Below are 21,510 nucleotides of genomic sequence, written 5' to 3'. Positions count from 1 at the left end.
CTTACTAAGTATGAAATAACATACATTGAGAAAATAGCAATGAGGTAGATTTTTTTCCCTTTAAATGCATTGTCAGTTGTACCAGCCTGATAAATAAAGACCAACAAATCTAAATAATGACCACACATGGGACTGCAAATGTCTAATTGCCTTCTAATGTAACTTAGAACACAAAAAACAGTACAAGTAACTCTTCCTTCTGCCTAGCTAGTTCCTAGGCTCAATCAAAAAGACTGCCCTATGTGTTTTCTCACCTGAAAACTACCATGACACTTAGGTGAAGACAAGCTGGATTATGAAGAGGAACTCCAAAGCCACCCAATACTTCTACTAAGGAAGACCTGATTATAATTCAAACTAGGAAATATGACAGAAAATTTCTTCTACAACAACAATTATGAACTTGGAACCAAAAATAACTTACACAGGTGCAACTGACACAAGACTGTCAGTTCTCAGACCAGCTGATAAAATTTATGCCATGCCCTAATTTCTGCCACACACAAGTTATGAAACATCAAGAGCACAAAATGCATTATGTGATTTCTGTTCTTAGCCTCTTTTTTACCTGTTCTTTATTTGCCTGTTTTAGCTGCCAAGGAAGATGTACCTGAATGCAACCAGAAAAAAATAAGAACAGTGTGACACTGTATGTCTTAATGTGTCAACCATTTAGTTCTACTTCTCCAATGAACTTGCTGCACTCTTGAAAGTTTCCCAGTAAGATTATCCCACAAGAACAGTTTAAATTAAAGCAACGTTGTGCTCAAACAAATTCTTAAACTGATCCTTCCAAAACTCCCAAGTATCTTCTAAGTTTCACATTTTCCATATAATTCCTTAGACTCGTTACTGAAACCCCTCCCAGTACACCAACAGGATCTTGAAACTCAAGGCACCAAAACTAACTATAGAATTTCATTATTGGTCTCCCTAGAGCTGTTCTTAGAGGAGAAGACACCTCCCACAGCTACTTAATATTCCCCTTGAAAATAAATACAAGGATCATAATTTCTCTATTGCCTACCACATCCCACTGCTAGAACTGGTTTATTCTTGTTCTCCACATATTACAAGTACTTTTTGAGTAACTGCTTTGCATAGATACTTAAATAAATACCACATAAACATTATTTCCATCAATTTCCATCAATATTGCAATTTTTCTACACAGAGCAATTACCTTCCCACCCATTTGCAGAATATCCACACATAAAACCTCTTAACTGTTTAAAAAACCCTCAGTACCAAAATGGTCAGATACGTCAGATACTGATATCAAATGCTAGAGTGTTGACCAACACTTACTTTGCCAGGCTTGTTTGCATCAAAGCTGTTTTCTTTAAATTTCTCCTGCAGGGTCTCAGCTAACCGGCAAAGCAAGGCACCATTATCCAATTTCTCCATAAAGGTTTCTGCTGTTATTTCTCTACCTGAACATCAAACAGAAAGTTAACATGGCAGAAAACATGCAATGGTATAGACTGCATTTGTGTAAAAAGAGAAATACAAAAAAAAAAAAAAAACCCACAAACTCAAAAACCTTTAACTGAAAAACTTGCATTACTTGGAATATTTTATGAATAACCTCTGTACTACCTTACTGGTAGATACACAGCAAATTAGGAAAAGAATCCCATGCTTTCTTTGGGAAGGCATGTGATATTTGAAAAATAGTTCTAGCATATCCAACCCTGTGTATTTCACTTTACTTATGAAGATCCAGTGCTTTTAACATAATGTTTTAAAAGAGAGAGTACAGCAGGGAAATGGTTTACACCAGTGTGCATGTGTAGTTATAGCATGAATTGCTGGTAGTTGATTTTGTAACAGAAGTAGAAAACCACGTCCAAAAGGAAAGGGTGGTATATTTTTAGTAGACTCTTGAGTCTTGATCCTGCAAGAAGTAGACAAGACAGTGACTGCCATGCTCCTACGAATGTTCTTTTTCAGAAGTAAAGTTAGGTACACAACAAAATAACAGAGAGTAAAATTTCATGTTATACACCCACCTGCCACACAGATCAAAATTCTGACTAAAAGAACAAACCTAAAATACTCTGCTTTTAAACTACATCAATTCTTGCATCACGCTATATGACAATACTTCAGCTGCCAGGAACTGTCCTCTCTTCTACAGCAGGCCAGACAACCTCTGATAACAGTGTAATTACATCCCCCTGGAAGAGGCGTTCACACGCTCCATGATGAGATTGCCTGCTGACCCCAGATGGGAAGGGAGTTATTTACCATCCCAGACTAAACTTCTAGGATCTTAACATAATTTTCAGTAAAAATATTCCTATTTCCTATTGAAGGTTTTTCATTTTCACATTTCTACTGAAAAATTTCCCTTTACTTTGGACACTATGTTGACAAGCCACTGTATTTTTCAGCCCTTTTAACTTCCACTCATACCAAGAGAGCATCAAGGAATAATTCTTGTTCTTCCAATTATGGCAGCATTTTTTCCCTCTGGTATTTAAATATGCCATTTAGGAAATAACACTACTAACTCTTTTTTCATAGGCTGTTACACAGCATGCATTAGCAACAATAGTTTAATGTGCCAAAAAAGAAGAATATTTAAAAACTGAAGTGAGACTGGTTCCTCATCCCATCCACGTCCACTCCTGCTTCCATGAGATGTCTGGAAACTGAAAATATTAATCTGTTTAGATCAGGTTCACTGCAGTTTTTTGTCAAACAAAATAGGAAAAGTAAAGCTTACCCATATCTTTTTGCTAAGAAGAGAGGGGAAAAAATAACATTCAAAAGTAACAAAAATGAAGTATATGCATTGGTACTGAACTTCTTGCTGATACATTGTAACCTGATGCTCCACGTCACAATACTGAAGATAGCAGCATTATAAAGCAGTATGATTTTAAAATGCTATCAGAAAGCTGATTTCTCTAGGCCCTTGTCTGAAAACTTTGAGATACTTTAGCATCTTTTGGGCAAAATCCAAAATGTGAGTCTTTTCAGTTTGGTAAATTCAGATAAAACTGATCAAGATTGTTGCAGCAAAGCATCTGCAGATACAGCACACTTCTGTTTTTCATTGAAGCTCAACTTGGTTTTTTTTCCAACACATTTTACTTCAGAAATATCTTTTTAACATGAAGATTTTCCCTTTTTTTTTATTCCCACTTAATTCTATTTGCCATGTAGCCCACTTTATAGCTCCTGTATGCATAAATGACTTCTCCAGGCAAAAGAGCAGCAGTAGCACTGCAGACATGCAGAGTTAGCACATGCCTAACTGATAATATTTTTGCCATATCTCCAGATTAAATGAAGCCAGGGATGAAACTATAATAGCCCAGACATTAAAAAAACTGAACGGCTCAGCATCTCAAAAGACTTTGCCACCATTCTAGCCTACATATTTTCCCCATCAATTTTTTATAAAATTCTCTAAAGCCACTTAGAAAGCTAAATTTTAAAAATAACTATGCTTCAGGAACTGCTTGAGTATTACTTTTTATAATACTCTCCTTCTCTTCTAAAAAATTTATTTCAAGTACCTTTAACAGACTAAAAATTTTTATTTTGATTTGCAACACATAATTTTTTCACAAAGACAAACCAAAAAACCCCCCATGTTCTACATATCTCTTCTGTCCTGTGATTTATAGATGCATAATTTCAGAATAATGGAATGTTATAAAGCCCTTAAAACTTATTAAGGATATTTTCTTTTTACAAAGATACAAAAAAATTGGTCATCTTCTTCTGCTACTTAACAATATATTTATATTATTTTAAGTGCTGAATTGCATTAGCAGTTTGGTCACTGCATACTGTACACGAAACTAGATTATTTGAGTTCTATTTGCCTTTATGAAATCTGAAAGAAGAGTTTTGCATTGAACATCTGTCTCCAATGAAAAGTATATTAGGTGTCAGCTTTCAGTTCACTGTATTTTATGGCTTCATAAGGTGGCATTTCTTTGCTAAAACAGACATGCTGACATATTTAACAGTAGAAATGTATTGATTCAAGTAAGAGTAATGTTCATAACCTGAGGAAAAAAAGTGCTCCATGTATTTGTATGGAAAAAACATCAAACTCCATTAAAAATGTACAACTCCCTCTATAATTGCAAGAAAGCAGTTGCAATGTTTTTATAGAATGGTAATAACATTAAGTATAATAAAAAAACAACACTGAAAGCATGAGAAGAAAATGCAGGAATACAAAGGCTCTCGGAAACCGCTCAAGTGCTGCCTACCCTCTCTTTTACCACAACCACCAGATTCCCCTTCAAAAGTCAAACAGCTGCACCTGAACACCTACCCCTTTCAAACTGTGAGCAACTATCTGTAAGGCCACCCAGTCCTGGGAGACCTAATAAAACCAGACTGGAGGTGTTGTCATAATTTTGCAAAAGCTCCATACCTTCTCAGTGATTTCTTATGCGCAGCTCCTCACAGCACTGACTCCTTCTTCCTTACAGCACAGCCAGCAAACTCCATCTAACTCCTCAACCAGCTAACTTGCTCTTTTACAACACCCATTCTAATTAGATCTAGCTGTGGCCTATTAAAGGCAGGACTGTTCCTAATTCTTGATAATTAGTGCAGCTGTAACTTCTTTACCTTCATCACTATCTCTATTTTCCTATATTCCATCTACCCACATGGAGGTCCATGACAAAATAATGGAGGAGAGTTCATGCCTCGGGTGTGTGCTCAAGAGGCTGAAGATAAAGTTTTCCTTACAGGTCTCAGACATCCAGAGCCTTCAGAAGAAGAGACAGACTTAAAGAGATAGTCCCAGGTCCCCAAATCTAATCAATTCTCTATTACACTTGGTGTAATAACTGCAGTGCACGACTGACTCCAGCCTCACAATTTCCTGAGGGACTATTTTAATTGTATATTTTGTGTAGTAACACAAAACTAGTAATTTATAAATACAAATACTTCACTCAAATGAACCTCTGAAACACCTACAATGCTGAGACACTACTGAAACAATTGCTCCTGACCCTCTCAATTCACATGGCATATAAACACAAGAAAACAAAAAATAAAAATAAAAGAAAAATATAAATAACAAATAAAAATAAAGAAAACCAAGGCCAATGACTATGCACATACAAAACTGGTTCTTTTCTGACAAGATTACTCTGCTCCCCACAATAGTTGACAGTAGGAGAAATCATTTTGGAAGCACTGAGACATTACTACTTACTTGAAATGGGACATATAAAACTTCCAAAGGCATGCTGATAACAAAGACAATTATAAAGCAACTCAACTAAGTAAGAAAGTCCCAGTAGAATCACTGGAGGTATCAGTACTGTGAATATCTTGATACTCAGACAATTAAAATCTATATTTCCCACTGGATTGATATGAACAAACTGATGTTGAAAATACACATCCTGGTACAGAATGCTCTTAGGCAACAAGGTGAGCAAGAACACTAAGCTTACAAAGATTTAATTCAGAATCAAAGAAAGACAGTTTTCTTGCAGAAGACTCACCATTCTCCAACTTCAAACTGTACACATCCTTCAACCTTTTAAATACCTAGCCTCGTCTTCAACTCGATGCCTCTCCTAACATCCACACCCCTGTTCTTTCCTCCAAGCCTCCTTCACTTTTGCACCCAAGCAACTTTTACCTGCATCAAACAATATTCAATGTTTACACGTCCAGTTTCTCAGCCTCTTGCACTCCCTGGCCCCTCAGCTATGAGCTTCTGAAACCCTCTTCTGTTAAGAGGCCTCAGGACTGAAACCTTGGAACCCAACATATGCCTGAGGTTCAGTCAGTCCCAGTCAGTGCTAAATGAAGCTGGATGGAATAAAAAGACAATATAACCCTCTGCAGCTTGTAAATAAACTCTGGGAATGGGGAAAAAGATTAGAGGTCCACAAAATATCCAAAGAGGAAACAGGAAAACCATCTCTCTGTACCTGTCCTAAAGTATAGGCTGGCAAGGAGGCCCACTCCTCATGTCAGCTTTTGCAGACACACAAAAGAAAACAAGACTAGACAGCAAAGCAGACAAGCAAATCTTTCAAATTTCCATTTTGCCTCTACTAGAAGATTTCTGTGGCCCAAGTGTGCTAATTCCCATATGCAGCTTGCTCAGGGTGGAATAGAACTTTTCAGTATCCACAAGAACATTCTACTAAAGTAAGTTTTATACACACTCTACCAAATTTGGAGTTTGTCAGAAGTGAAAGCATTCCCAAATGCTTCATTAGCTCTATACCTGATAGAAACAAGGCTCAGAGGTCATCACCACGACTGGCAAGTCAGCTGGGTTAACACATCTCGTTAGCTTTGCCACTGCCACTCTTGACTGAGACACCGAAGCCCAAGAGAGAGAAGCAAGGACAGGAGACACAACATCCATGGCTGCAATCTTCCTTTCCAGCAGACAAACCACAACACTGACACGTCCCACTTTGAAAATGCTCCAGTGTACAATATCATATGAGTTAATCCTATCTGACACATGGAATTTATCTGCAATGTCCTTTTTTCCATTCCCCAGAGTATAGACAGCTAAAATCTATTCAGCAGTGGAGCTGTAAAGATGAATTGTCCTCTCAGAAGTTCTGAGTTTCTCTGACATGGTTCCAAAAAATAATTAGCAAAGTGCACATAAAAGTACTAGTGATTACTAAACAAACATCCCCACAACAATGTCCATGATAAATTAAATATGGAAAGTCTCAGGATTAAAAATTCTTCCAGTGTTATTTTCCAGCCGCACCATGTATCTCACTTTTCTAATTTATCCCTTGGGTAAGGTCAAATTCTAGCTATGCCTACTTTCTATCTGATATCAAAACACTTCATTCATATTACAAAGTGCAATATCCCAATAATGTTTTCCAATTTGATTTTGAACCCACATCAGGCTATGCTGCTGCAAAACCATCACCATTCCAACTTCCAGTGACACTGGACAGTATAGGACATAAGTGTCTCTCCACAAAAATCTCCTAAAAAACCATCACTTGATCAAACTACCTCAAAGAGTTTCAGCCCTGTATTTGCCTAAAATACTTTTTTTTAAATCTATATTTCTTTGAAAAGAGTACGTGTCCTTGTTGAGTCCTAGTACAGATGAATGACAAAAATATAAATGAAATAAAAAGTTAAATTAAGTTAAATGTTATGCATTTTAAATGAAAGTTAAATGCTAAATGAAGTTAAATTACATTTAACTTCAAAAGTTAAATGAAATGCATATTAATTTCCTTTATAAATTGAGAAATCTGCAATAAGGCCACTTACAATGAAGCCACACAAGATACGGACACAGCAAGCTAGGATGTGGATACACACAATATTATCTGCTCTGTGTTACTAGCACATCCATGCATGTAAAGATCTACTGACCATTAATTCAAAACACATTATTTTTGAATTGAATATGGGAAAGCCTTCCATATTCTTCTATCCTTTTGGATGCTGAAAAATGCATGGTGTATATTCATTTCTATTTTACTGTACAGCAGCATGCTTACACATACCTTCTCTATTTAAAGTTTATCCAAATTATGCAGTAATTAAACAAAATTTCAATTCTGAGTTAATATACTCTTATGAATAATAATTATTTTCATTCACACTTCATTTATTTTGAATATGAATTTTAACTTAATTGAATTATTAATTTGAATAACAATGCCTACATAGGAATGCAAAGCACTCTAACAAAACACTATAATTTCAATTCATCAGCACAAACCCTGAGAAAAGGAGAGCTTGGTGCAAGAAGGTGTGGGGGAATACATTAAGCAAATGAACTGTATATGCTGCTTAATTAAAAGAAGGTTGTGCCCATTGAGTTCTGCAGTGCAGAACTAGGTGTCCATATGAAAAATCAGATATTTAATTACAGTTGGCATTTCGGAACCTCCTGCTGGTTGCTACTTTCTTGCTCAAAGAGTGACCTCATTCCTAAACTTTTCACCGGGAGAACTCTGTTACAAACTGCAAGCAAGCTTCTATTTGTTTTAGAGTGGATCACTAAAACTTCATTGTTCAAAACATTTAAACAATATATTGAATCCTTAATGGAATGTGCTGCTTCCAATTCAAAAAACAGTCACTTGGATTATTGTCTTGTGATAAGTGGAATGAAGAGTTCTGAATTTTGTTCTGGTTTTGCATAGACAATTTTATATTCAAAATATATTAATTTAAATGGAAGTACCATACAAATAAGTCATTTAAAACACCTGCCAATTTTGCAGTTGTGGATTCATAACTCATTCATACCTGAAAAATAGGTATTGTCTACCTGCAAAATATTGTGTTCTATTGACATTGTGCTTATTGACCACATCTGTCATAACATAAGTGATATTTCCTTTTCCTTCTCTTAAAAAAGAGGAAATAGAGCAATAGAGAATGTGCTGATGAAAGACACGGGATATACTCTGTTACTGTATGATATCACTGAGATGGATTAACTACAGCATTTGCCGTGACAAGACACTGCCCATGTCTCACCAGAACAGATTTTCAGATTTTTTTAAATTAAATAAATCCTCCAAAACCATGCACACCAAATTTTCTTCCAAAATCCCATCAACTAAAGTTCCATGTAAACATAACTTCTGAAATATTTTTTTCTCTTTATTTAATGAGAGGAATTAGTGGCATGTCTCCCTTAGCATGAGGTACTGTCTAAGTCATCTATCTCTTTGGTAGTATCCTCTGTATTTACAGAGATCACATAAAAGATCACTTTTCCCTGAGTGTTCTCAGCAAACAACACACTATTTCCTGGCTCATAGTTCCTAAATTCCTCCTTCTTGAATAATTTGCACGTCTCAAAGTATTGTCTCTTCCCTTCCTACCAGGGACAATCTCATTTGCTCTTTCTTATATGTACCTGATTTTTTTCATCAGTTTTGGTTTGCATCCCCTCCTGACAACAACAAGCTTTGTCCTCACACACCGAGATGTACACCAGCAAATCTCCAGGTGCCAGCTAGGCTAGGTCAAACCTCTCTATGCACAGGCTACCACAAGTCTTAGCATGCATTGCCTCGGGCAGCAATTATCAATTACCAACTGCTTGGTCAGAGAAGAGCTATTAAATGGCTCCTTCTGATCAAGACAGTTCCTACACCATACTCTTCAGGAGGCCTCTCAATAAAAATGGAAGACATAGGTGAAGGCAGCAATTAGTATCACTCATCTTAGTGGTATAGGTACAGAAAACACATGCAAAAAAAAAAAAAATTAAGAGGAAATTTGAAAAAAACTAAACACAGAATATATAATGTTCAGTTATGCTACTCACAGAAACACAATGGAGGCAAATTACTCGTTAGCTTTTCTGACCTCGCTAATATTTGTGTTTTATGATGGCTGTTACGTAATCATAACTTTATTTTTGAAACACAAAGAAATCTGAACTCCCAGCTAACAGTGTAAAGAGTTCTCACACTACCCAGCATCTGCATTCCATCTTATTGTACCTTACCCAGTAAGTTTGTGAGCCAGAGGGCCAAATCCTCTTTCATTGGCAGCAAGTTGGCCTCGTGTCTACTTGCAAGCCACTGACTGTACTGATGCATGTCAGAGAGGCCAGGCCCACGTGCCTTCGGGCTCAGGGCAGTGCACATGGCTTATCTTGTCGTCCCCTGTTGACCTTTTCAAAAAATAAAAAAAAAAAAAAAAAAAAAAAAAAAAAAGTTATTCATTATACCAATTAAAGTCTCACATGCTCCATTTTCAGAATTGTAGAAAATAATTCCAGCCAGAATATAATCCCCATCTCTGTAAGTGTTCAAGGCCAGGTTAGACAGGTCTTTGAGCACCCGCTCCAGTGGAAGGTGTCTCTGCCATGGTAGGGGAAGGGGCTGGAATGAGGTGTCTTTAAGGTTCTTTCCAACCTGAACCATTTTGTGATTCAATAATGACAAAGTAATTATGTGCCTAAGAAATCAGATATCAGACAAACAGAGGTGGATCTAACGCATGGTTGCACACACTAGTGACCAAAACTTTGTTTTGTTAATGGATTTTTTTATGTGATTAAATCATACAAATAAATGTTAACTTCATTTGCACTCACCAACCTACATGTTACCAACACAACAAAATGTTCTGCAAGGAATTATTAAAATCAAATGAAAATAAACATTTTGCACGAAGCTAACAACTCACTATGGTGCCATACCCAATAGCAATTCAGACTAACTGGAGAGCTCCAGAGATTTTTGGATCATGCCCAGGAAAAACATGGCAACAATCAAATTACACTCCTACAGCAAACTTATGAACAATTAATAAATGCTGTAACCAAATGGAAACAGTGTATTCTACAGCTTCAAAACTATTAAAGAAAAAACTACACCAAATATATTGACTCAGTAGCATTATTGCTTCACAAAGCAGCAGAACAGCTAGTGTTGGTCACTCACACTTGCCACCTCCCAAATTCTCCTCTGCTTCAGTGATGACTTACTGAAACTTTTCAGGTAAGACAACTAATCTTTAACACACATGAAGTATTAAGTGCTGTCAGTCACAGGAACCACTGCTGTCAGAACCACTGGACCTGTCTCTGTGTCTGAAGGGCTAGTTCTCCACCTGTGGCAGAAACGTGCAAGGTTATTTTTCCCCCTCTGAAAGAATCTTGCAGCAATTGTAGCGATGAGTTGAAATCCTTCCTTGCCAGGTAGGCTGCAGCCCACACCAACCAGCAGACACAAGGTCTGGTGGCACTGGACAGACATGCAGTGAATGTGAGACCCTTAAGGAAGAGTCCTCTGCCTATTCCCAACTGCCTGACCCACACCAATTGAAGTAAAACATGTCAACTGCCTTCCATTTAGCAATCTGCAAATACTTTCCCTCTGTCCTTTGCTTATCTTTCACACCAGGTAAGAGATATTTGTGACCTTAAAAACAACAGGAGAAAAAAAAAGAACAATTTATTATGCTATCCATTATGGCCTGAAAAACAAAAATACTGAAACAAATTTCTTTGTCAAAAAAGACAATATTTATTAAACGTAAAAAAGAAAAAAAAAATCCTTCCCATAAAATTGTGCTGTAACTGACTTTTCCAAATGTATGCAATGGTATTTGGGATATCTTAATACTTGCATTAAAATACTCCAGCATTTTTTACCCTACTCTGTGTAACTAAACTCCAGGTTTGCAAAAGGTCTGCATAAGCTCTTTTTGACAGTACCTCACCCCAAGTCCTGAAGTTTAGCTTGCCCTTGAGATAAGGCACAGCTTTCACTACAAATATACTTCTTACTGAAATTAGACAATTTTTTTCAGTTGGGGAGAAGCAAAAACATACATTAAAAAGATTTATTCTCTTGTATAAACACATATTTCTGAATTATGAGTAGATTTTACATTTTTCTAACAAAAAAAAAATCCTTATGTATCAAAATTTCTTTGAAGGCAGTTTCTTTTTAAAGCAGACTAAAGTACTTAACTTATGCACAGCTCTGTTGTGAAACTGACTTTGTAAAAACGTCAGCTTGGATTTATGGCTTCCTGGTTAATTAAATCCAAATCATACCTGCTCATTTAGGGCAGGCTGCAAGGGAGGGGAGGGAGAAGACTTGGACTGTTAGCTCTGCAAAAATCAGTCTGGACTGTCACTCTCAAAACAGATTGATTCAGACTAGAACCTACCAACAGCTAAGGAATTTCAATGACAGTATATTTAAAGTTTTTCTAAGTTACTCAGAACCACATAAATTACTCTTTCAAATCACTGCTTCATTTTGGGTTGAAACAGAGGCAAGACAGATAACTGACACAGCTGTCATCAAAGATTATATGGGAAAGATGAAGTATCCATCACATACTTGCTTTCCAGAAAGAGTCTTCAAATAATTTTGACCACTTTCTGGGGTCTATAACCTCCACTGATACAGTGAGAGCCAGAAGTGAAATAAGCTTGTTTGATTTTTTTGTCTCTTGAATTACCTCTGCAATGATAGCGGTAAAATAAATAAAAAATTCTTATTCCTGAGTGTATTATCTAAATATTTGGGAAAATCCTGAAATCCTGCAATTTGTTTCTCTTTACATACAAATTGGGAAAATACAACAGAAAAAGCAGAAATATTTTACTAAAGGAACCAGTTAGACCCTGCACCTCTTCACTGGGAAGAATTTCACATTTCATATGTGCATTGTGGAGGGACTAAGACTGGATGACACTTGGAGGTGCCTTCCAACCTAAATGTATTGTTATTTTACATTTCATGGATGCTCAAGCTATATTAATCATGAAACTCTAGGCAGGGTCTGGCCTGCTAGAAGGGTAAAACTTGGTGCACACACCCTGAGCTGGGTTGTGTCAAGAAGGAAACAACAGGCAATACCCTTTTCTGTCACCCTACTTCATCACTTCCAAGACCATGTATATGAAGTGCTCTGTGGGCTAATTAATCACCAGTATTATGATATGGCTGACAGTCATCCAACACAATACAGGCTGCTGACACTGCTAGGGCTGAAGGAATTCTATGGTCTCAAAGCCACATTTCTTTAAGACAAGACAAAACAGAAGGAAGGCTTCTTAAACAGCTACATGGAAGCAGTCTGGGCTTCCACAAGAGTCTGTGGAAGAAGCACTGCAGTCTATTTACACTTCAGGCCTGCTTCTGTGGAAATGCAGAGTAGAGAATTGGGGGAATAGGGCTGTTATTTCAGTTTGTCTCTAAAATACAGCATTGTCTTGAAGTATATTTCATACTGACCCAACTCAGCAATCAGGCTATTAAGTCCCCAGAAACTTTTGAGACTCATTCAGGGAAGAAAAGCGGGAGGACAAAGATTTTGGAGGATGCAAGGGTGCTTCAGTCTCTTAGTAACTCTGGTAGTAAGAAGAAAAAAGAAGGACAAGAAGGGTATTCTCAGTTTAAGGCAGTTTTCATAAGACACATCCTCAGAATGAGAAACTGGAAAGATAACAAAAGACAGACAGGTGACAAGTCTCTAGAAGGTGAAAATGATTAATGCATCTCTATACTGGGATTAGGTCTGCTTGAAATAGTAGCTCTGAATGAAAGTAATGTATGCACTAATTTATGAAGTGGGCATGCAAAGTGAGGACTGAGCAATGAGAAAGTTAATGCTGATGAAGAGCCTGAAAAATCACAGATAAATCACATACAAAGCAACCTTACCTCTGTGTAAGTTTTCTTTGATTTCATTTCCAAAAAAACCCCCAAAATTTTTCACTTCTCCACTACTTTTCTGAAAAACTGCCCTACACTTCAGTAAAATCCACAAAATTCCTACCTTGAACTTTTAAAATTAATTCTTAAAAAATTAAAACTCAGCTTTTAAGGAGCAGGGTATCTCGTGCCACAAACTCTACAAGTTACACTGGAGGTCAGTTATCGAACTGCAAACATCAAAAACTTTCAATATCCTTCATGCAAACACTGATCGCTACTGAACTTGCTGAATTCAACATGAGCTTTCACAATACTTCAGTACTGAAGTACCCAAGTTTCAATAAAAAGTCGTCTACTTCACCAGTTGTACTAGCAGATACTTATTAGAACTTCATCACACAGTAGCTGGGATCCACGAAGAAGCCAAAATGTGATAGTTCTGTGTGATAGCAATGTGATAGCAACAGAGTATTGAGATCCTTCAACTTCTGTTTGAAGATTCTTCCTGGGGTAAAGGCCTGGCCCTTGCTTCATCACCCAGATACCTTCAAATCTCTTCCTTAAAATGTCTTAATATATTTATTTTTCAGTGAACTGAAGAAAAGTTTGTTGACAATTTGTCAGTGAGGAATGTGGTCAGAGGAATGGACTAACTTGCAGCAGAGGTAGACAGCAGCTTTCAAGGATATATCACCACAGCTGAGGCAAGTCACTGGCCCCAACAACCATTTCATCCTTTCCTTTTGGCAGACAAAGTACGAACGAAGTAGCCAAAAAATACTGGGTTTCCTAATCTCACTACTTTCTAACAGCAACATCAAATCACCATATATGCAGCTGTTTAAAACTAGCCAACACAAACATGTCAAATATTTTATAGAATGTTACACTTCTCTGTAAACTGTTGAGGCTGACATGATATGCAGAAGCATTTTCAAAACTCACCTCTAAATGCTTTAAAGCAACTGCTTCCCCTACTATTCAGAATGTAGATGAGGAACAGTCTTTGACTACTTCTCATCCTGTTTTGTTCCAGTTCATATTTACGTAGCACGACCCTTTTTTCAGCCTCTCTCAATAAGAGAATGATGTCTCAAATTCTTAGCCTTATTGTCTAGATGAAGAATTCAGTGTGGGATGGTTTACAGTACACCCAGAAATGTGTATCAGATTCATTTCACTAAAAGGTCCTATTTCTCTCTGCTTGCTCCTACTGAACAGTGGAGTTCTTATTTTGCTTTACAGTAGTGCATTTAGTTATCTGTTTATTGCAGTTCATTGCTTGTATTATGCCAGCAGCATAACCTTACACTATCTGATGATTGTTATCAGTGATCATCAGGTGAAAGCAATGAGAATCAAACAAGTGACCTTCTGTTTCTACTGGCTTTTGTTGGGGTTAACAGGTAGGAAAAAGATTCAAGAATGATACACTGTATTCAAAACACACAGGAGGCAAAGACTGTTTAATCTAGAAAGTAAAACTGGATGCACAGTGAAGCATTTACAGTTGCAGATCCCCAGATTCAATTCCCCTTCCTATTCCAACCATCCTCCTTACCTGTAAAATTGTGATTATTTTCTTCAACCAAGTATAAAAAGGGAGGAAAAAAATGTATCTATAAAAGCTTGCATAGATATACATACAAAGAAAATACATGTGCTCCAGCCTGCTAGATAATCATATAAACCAACATGTTTTTACTCCAAATTACCCATCAAGTTCCAGCATATATGCATAACAGCTTACAGTGAGTAGCTGCTGGCTGTGCAGTGCCCTCTGTACCACATGAGTTTCATTGTCACTTCAACCTGGTTCCCAATTAAATGTGCATTAATTCTCAAATAAAAAGGGGCTTGAACCATTTCTTTCAGCTTGCTCCCACATACAATCCTTCCAGGTCAGGAATGAAGAAGTCTTGCTGAGTCACTTGCTCTTCAAGACTTGACTTAAGAATTAGCATGGAAGTTAAGTATCCAGTGAAACAAGCGTTTCTCTTTGCATTCAGTTAGAAAAGAACAAAAACAAGTTAAAAGTGTCCATGGAGGGGAAAAAAACATCATAAAGCAAATGCAGAATTCCCTATAGTGACCAATCAAATCACCTCTGACTCAAAGTTCCTGCATGATGGGTCCTTTACATCATAACATCTGACAGGGACACTGTGCACAGACATCACACTTGGCCCACCCACTGACTGGCTCTGTGCAGTTGGCAGCCAAACCAGAGCTACCCAGGACTGAAGATCTGCACACATGCCAGTTCAGTGGCCTAGCTGCTCTACAAAGCTGGAACAGAAGATGTTATAACACTGCCTTGGACCCTGGGTTCAAAGACTCTTTTTCATAAATCTTATCAGGATTAAATATGCAGGCTTTAAGCTTGAGCAATGAAATCTGTTGTAACATGACTGAGGAAGCATATTAGCCACCAGTTGCAGAAGAAACTAAACATCATACACACAACTGTGCAACTGCTTTACTGTCAGTGATAGAGGAAACAGACAGCAACTTAGACAAGATCAGCAAGTTTTTCTCTGAAGGAACTGGAACTTGAGCAGTAGACTGTACATTGGCTTTGACAGAGGGGTATCAGCTATAAATACAGACAATCTCCTGCTGTCTTAGAGAGAAGGTAATGCTACTGGAAAGCAGCCAGCCTGGAAGGAGAGGAGACAGAGGATCAAACGCCAGAACGGAGCTCATGAGTGTATCTGGCAAGGGTCTCTGCTGGATCTCCCTGCTAATTCTAATCACCTCAAGCAGATGGAAAAGAACATAACTTTGGAAATTTTACTAGAGTTTAAGTGGACTGCGTGCACCATTCACTAACTGTAACAGCAAGCTGAATGCAAAAAAGGCTAAAGATTCAGTGTTCGTAAACAGATTAAGTTGCAGAACAAAATGCATAATTGTGCAAGTAGAAATGAAGCTGCCCACAATTTGGGACCCATATTGCAATCACCACCTTCACATCATCAAGTGCCAGTTTTATAGACGTGGTAGAACCAAGGATAAATACACTCACATTTTAAAACTTACTTCAGTTTTCCTGTCTCAGTGTTGACATATTTTTCAGATTTGGAGAGTATAACATCAGTTCACAGACTAAAGGTTGCTCTTATTTTTCCACATATATATACATAGGTGAATATACACACATACAAGCAGAAAGAGGGAAAATATGAATGCCTTCCTTTGAGAGCCACAAAAAGAACTAAAAACTTTTCATTTTTTAATGTCAGGAAACTGTTCCCCATGGTGAGATCTGCTAGACAGTGGAATGACTTTCCCAAATGAGACTGTGAAAGCTCCCTTTCTTGAAATGCTAAAAATGGACTAAAAGAAGCAGTAAGAAAAAACTCAGACTTGCCACTCACTGTTAGATGTTACTTAGTCAATCTTTACCACCTTCATTTTCCTGTTTACTACAGAAGAGTAATCACTCTCCTTTTGCCCTTTTACATACATAAAAACAAACACAAATGATTCTGCTACTACCTTGCATATTTCTTCTTCAAGAGCTATTTGCAGAGCTTTCCCTTCTATAAGAAACAACAGGTCATTCTTGTGTGCTTTATCATACAGGTAACTTACATGTAATCTTAACTTTGCTCACTACTATAAACAAGCAGATAAAACATAAGCTGACAAATGCAGCAGCATGTCTTTATAAGGAAATTTAATTTTTCTAGATATTTTACTATCCTTATAAACTATACCACAACCAATTTAGCCCAAAGTTTCTGAGTTTTCCCAGATTAACTTGGAACATACTGTACATTAGGAGCAGGGGGAGGGGCACTGAAGGGGAACCACCATCTGAAACTCATTAATCAATTAGACTTTTTCATGGCTTGCATCAAAATGTGATCTACACTGATAGAGTACATTTTAATCACAAGAAGCCTTTGTCCTTTACATTATTTATGCACATTACAAGTGTGTGCAGTACTTCGAGGGGCTGATGGAGAACCTGGCACAACAGCTTACTGATACCTTATACCTGTAAGGCCCCTGGTCTGAGGCCAGACCAAAACAAAGTTAACTGCACTCAAAAATCTGTTCTAATCATTGGAAGCCTAGACATTTTCAGGACTATGCCTCATAGAAACAATTTTATTGCCTTGATAATGTCTCCCTTACCAAAAGGCAAGCAGAAAGTCTTTCGCACACAGACAGATCGAATGCTCCTAAAGCAAAGATTTGCTTAGGAACATTCAATATCTACTTGCTCATGAAATTGTACCTTCTGAAAACCGAGCCTGATTCCTAACATTGTCCAAAACCTTTCAAGCTGATTCTTCTTTGCATGGCTCTTACTGTATGTTTTTCTGATTGTCTAAGCAAAATAGACATTAAACATTAGAAGTTTCAACCTCCACCAGTTAGCAAATAAAATATATATTTAAACTGACATAACACATCTCACAAAGAGTAGGAGTGTTTCTTGCTGTAAGGACATTATGCAGACAGTACTACAAGCTTTGTATCATCAGCTTTGCTTTTAATTATGATGTTCCATTTCTAAATCCTGTCCTGAAATCAGTGTTAAGTTCAACTGAGAGGTGTAAAGTAGAGTTGAAGAGGTACTGTGCACAGTAATTGTGCCAATTTAAATAAGACTGTAGGTAGAATAAATAAAGTGACCAAATAAGTTAGCAGAATAAATTAAGTGGCAGCTAGAACTTGAGGATAGTATTGACTTTTCAGCACTTCACCACCTTCATATAATTTTGACCATGCTCCCAACAAGGGCAGTATAATCCTGATAGATGGCTTATGGCACCGTACAGCATGAATTCAGGCATGTCCTATTTAGAAATGTCCTATTAAATCACAATCCATGTCACAAAACCCTCATAAAACTGTTACACTTGGCACAGCATCTAATTTGCAATGAAACAAAAAACACATAATGCACATGGAAAACCAATAGTAATTCGTTCGTTTTTCATTGCAAAGTAACGTCAGAAGTATGTTGAAACTGCACCGGGGAGCCTGCAATGCATCCGTCCTGTGTTCCAGGAGCTGAGCTCCCCTAGGAGCGTGCAGAGACAGCAGGCTCAGATGACACCACTGCCCCAGGATGCACACCGCAACCCTAGACAGGGACAGCAACCTTCATTCCTTACACACAGAACGTTAGTGAAGAAACAGAGCCTTCTTAAAAGCGAAACTCCCTCCTCGGAGATTTGAATTTAGAGCCTGAAGAGGAAACCAAGAGTCCTGGGCTAAGCAAGGGCGGCTTTTGGCACAAGAAGGGTCTGGTTCTCTTGCCTCGGGGGGGGGCGGAGGGGCGAGCTGGGAGCGCCTGCTTGCAGCGAGCCCGGCCGCCCCCGGCCCGCCGCTGCCGCAGCCCCGCCGCCGGACCGATCGCATTTCCCGCGGGCGCTGCGGACGTACAAACCCGCCCTCCTCCTCTCGCACTACCAGCACCCCAGGGCTGCCTAGAGAAGCCATAAAGATAAACCAGAGCTTGGGGCCAGGGGTGAGTGCACAGTGAGTAAGAGCCACCCCCCATCCCTTCTTGCCCGCCCAGCTCTCACCCGCCGCGGAGTCCGATGCGTTTGTCCTCCTCGGGGCCCCTCCACAGTGAGCTAATGGCTTTGCCATGAGTGCTGGAAGCGCTGCTCCAAGGTCTGCCCCTCGGGGGCAGGACCAAGAAAACCCGCCGCAGCCCCCGACCCTCCGCGGGATGCCCAGGGCAGCCCGCCAGCAACCCGCATCCGCACCGCGGCGAGCCCCGGGAGAACCACGCGTGGACCTCCGCCACAGACCCACGCACATTCTCATTCCGCCTCCGCCATGCTTTCAAACTCCCACGGTCAGAGAGCGGGAGGAAAAGAATCCACACCAAAACCCCGCGAACCCCCACTACCAGACAGCGGCAGCAGCCACCCCCGCGGTGCCCGCCGCCGAGCCCAGCCGCGCCGAGCCCTGCTGCTCCCCCGACGTACCCCCCCGGCCTCCCCGGGACTAGGGAAGCAAGGAAACAAAAGCACCTACTCCCCACCGAAGAGCCGCCGGGCAAAGATCACCTTCCCGCTCCGCTCGGGCCCCTTTCTCTTTAAACTCGAGCGCAGCCGGCGAGACACACGAAACGCCCTCAATTTAAAGGAGCCCGCGTGGCGAGCTCCGCCGCACGGCTGACAGCGAGCCCCGCTGCAGAGGCAGGCAGGGCTCCCACCTTGGCCGGGGCGGGCAGGAAGGCAGGCAGAGTTCCCACCTTGGCAGGGAGGGGGGAGCAGGCAGGCAGGGCTCCCACTTTGGCTGGGGCGGGCAGGAAGGCAGGGCTCCCACCTCAGCCGGGGGGGAAACAGGCAGGGCTCCCACCTCGGCCGGGCAGGCAGGCAGGGCTCCCACCTCGGCCGGGGGGAAGCAGGCAGGGCTCCCACCTCGGCCGGGGGGAAGCAGGCAGGGCTCCCACCTCGGCCGGGGGGAAGCAGGCAGGGCTGCGGGCAGTGCCCTCGCTGCCCGCTCGCCTCCGGCACCGCCGCCGTGCCCCGAGCACAGCTGGGCGGGCTGGGAGCAGCCGCGCTGCCTCTCCTCATACTTCTGTCCGCTCAGCTCGATGCTCTCTTTGGGAAACCCGGCTTTGGTTTTGTTTGGATGGTTTGGGGTTTTGTCTGTTGTTTTGTTGTTGTTATTGTTTTGGGAGGTTTTGGTTGGTTAGTTTTTGGGGGATTTTGGTTTTTTTTTTTGTTTTGTTTTGTTTTGTTTTTTTTTCTTTTTTTTGTGGTCGGTGTTGTTTTTGGTTTGTTGTTTGGGTTTCGGTTTTTTTTTTTACACATCCCCCCTCCCCCCTCATTTTTCCCCCTTTTCTTTTTTTTTTTTTTTCCTCTCTGACACCGATTTCCTACCCTTGAGCAGTCCGCATTGACTGAACGGAAGTTTAATACTTAGTTTTTTTCAGAGGGACGGCAAACGCAGTTCACACTGATTTACCCTTGAAATGCTGAGGTATTGTATTACAGCCCTTGGCAGCGAGTTGATTCTTGGCTCCATTTATCTTTTATTATTGCTCCCTTTCCAAGATTCGTGGCTGGGGAAATGGAAAGAAAAGAAGAAAAGAAAATGTCACATCCAAGATAAAATTCTGTTTTTTCTTTAGTTTGACTATTATGTCTGGAATTTTTTTACACTTATAGACACACCTTATATTTGTCACTTTTTTTTTTTTTTTTTTTTTTTTTTTTTTTTTTTTTTTTATGGCTAGAGAAATATTTGGTGGAACTTTCTTTATTGCTTATTTCTCCAAAACCATTTCATGCCACCTTGTACATCTTGAATAAAAAAGTATGCTGTTCATAAACTGATCATTCATTGTACACATTTTAAAGAGTGATGGGTAGAGGTTTGGCTTGTTCTTGTTACATGTGCTTCATTTGCCAAGGTAACTTTTAGCACACCATTATTTCAGACATTTCATTCTCACGTTGCATCATTTTTGTGATACTTCAACATTTTGTTAAATGTCAGAGATAGCCTTCTCCAACTATTGTTTGTTCACTTATTCCCTGCCCAGCGAAGCTCCTTTTGTGAATTCAATAGCGGGAAACAGATGTTCAGACGACTTCTTCTCTTAATGCATGACTGTAGATGGTCTTGTTGAGTTTCCTAATGGTATCATGCTATCACTTTCAATAAGAGTGTTCCAGATGAACAGTGCACTTATTTTTCTCTTTCAGGGTAGAGTCATTTAATTACATTTTTCTAGCTAAAACACATGTATAATTATACTGAAAGAATTGTTTTAAATTGATTGCTGAAACACTCATCAAACTGACTCTTATTTTTTATTTACATTCATTTCTTTGTACACTGATCTTCTGGGAAAACTTGATTTGTGTAATTAATGCTGGGCTATTTCTCAATAATTGCAGTATAAGCAAATTCCTATTCCCTGAATAGCAGATATTCATTCCTGGCCAATCAAATGCACTCTTGTTATTTATTGTATTCCTATACTATTATTATACTTTTCTGGTGGACTATTAACTGCTGTGATGAGTGCTACTTAAATGAGAGCAATTCATCAGCATGCTGATATAGTTAACTATGGTGAGCTCTAGCCATCTACTATGTGAGTAACAGCACAGAATTAAATTACCTCCTAGTTTTGATCCAGTTAGCAAAATTTTAATGCCCCTAGGCATGACTGTTTTCATTGGCTCATCCATTTTTTTTGCTCAGAAAAACAAAAAGGAGAAAAAAAAGCCGTAAAAATATATCCTAAAAATGCACTGGGTTGGAACCGATGGTGAGCCAATAAGCAGATTCCTGCATTCACTTGATTATCTTACAATTTCTTACCTGAGCTTGAGCAAGATTTTATTTGTTACTTAATAAGGAG

The 21,510-nt window shown here is 39.2% G+C and overlaps 1 protein-coding gene across 3 annotated transcripts in view; it reads right to left on the bottom strand.

Moving 5' to 3' along the window:
- Positions 1-19,336, bottom strand: part of GAS2 (growth arrest specific 2) — an 87,074-nt gene extending 67,738 nt beyond the window's left edge. Inside the window, exons 1-3 of one of the 3 annotated variants that reach the window (XM_041400285.1) lie at positions 19,164-19,336; positions 9,476-9,635; positions 1,309-1,433 (exon numbers count right to left, since the gene is read on the bottom strand). In XM_041400285.1, coding sequence (XP_041256219.1) covers positions 1,309-1,433; positions 9,476-9,617 — 267 coding nt within the window. In that variant the 5' untranslated portion in view covers positions 9,618-9,635; positions 19,164-19,336. The other 2 variants (XM_041400287.1, XM_041400286.1) reach the window with 2 other exon arrangements.
- Positions 19,337-21,510: the final 2,174 nt, after the last annotated feature.

This window comes from Onychostruthus taczanowskii, unplaced genomic scaffold (genome assembly GCF_017590055.1).
Source record: "Onychostruthus taczanowskii isolate IOZ18803 unplaced genomic scaffold, ASM1759005v1 scaffold177, whole genome shotgun sequence".
NCBI classification, from domain to species: Eukaryota; Metazoa; Chordata; class Aves; order Passeriformes; family Passeridae; genus Onychostruthus; species Onychostruthus taczanowskii.
This window is presented reverse-complemented; position numbering and strand designations above follow the sequence as displayed.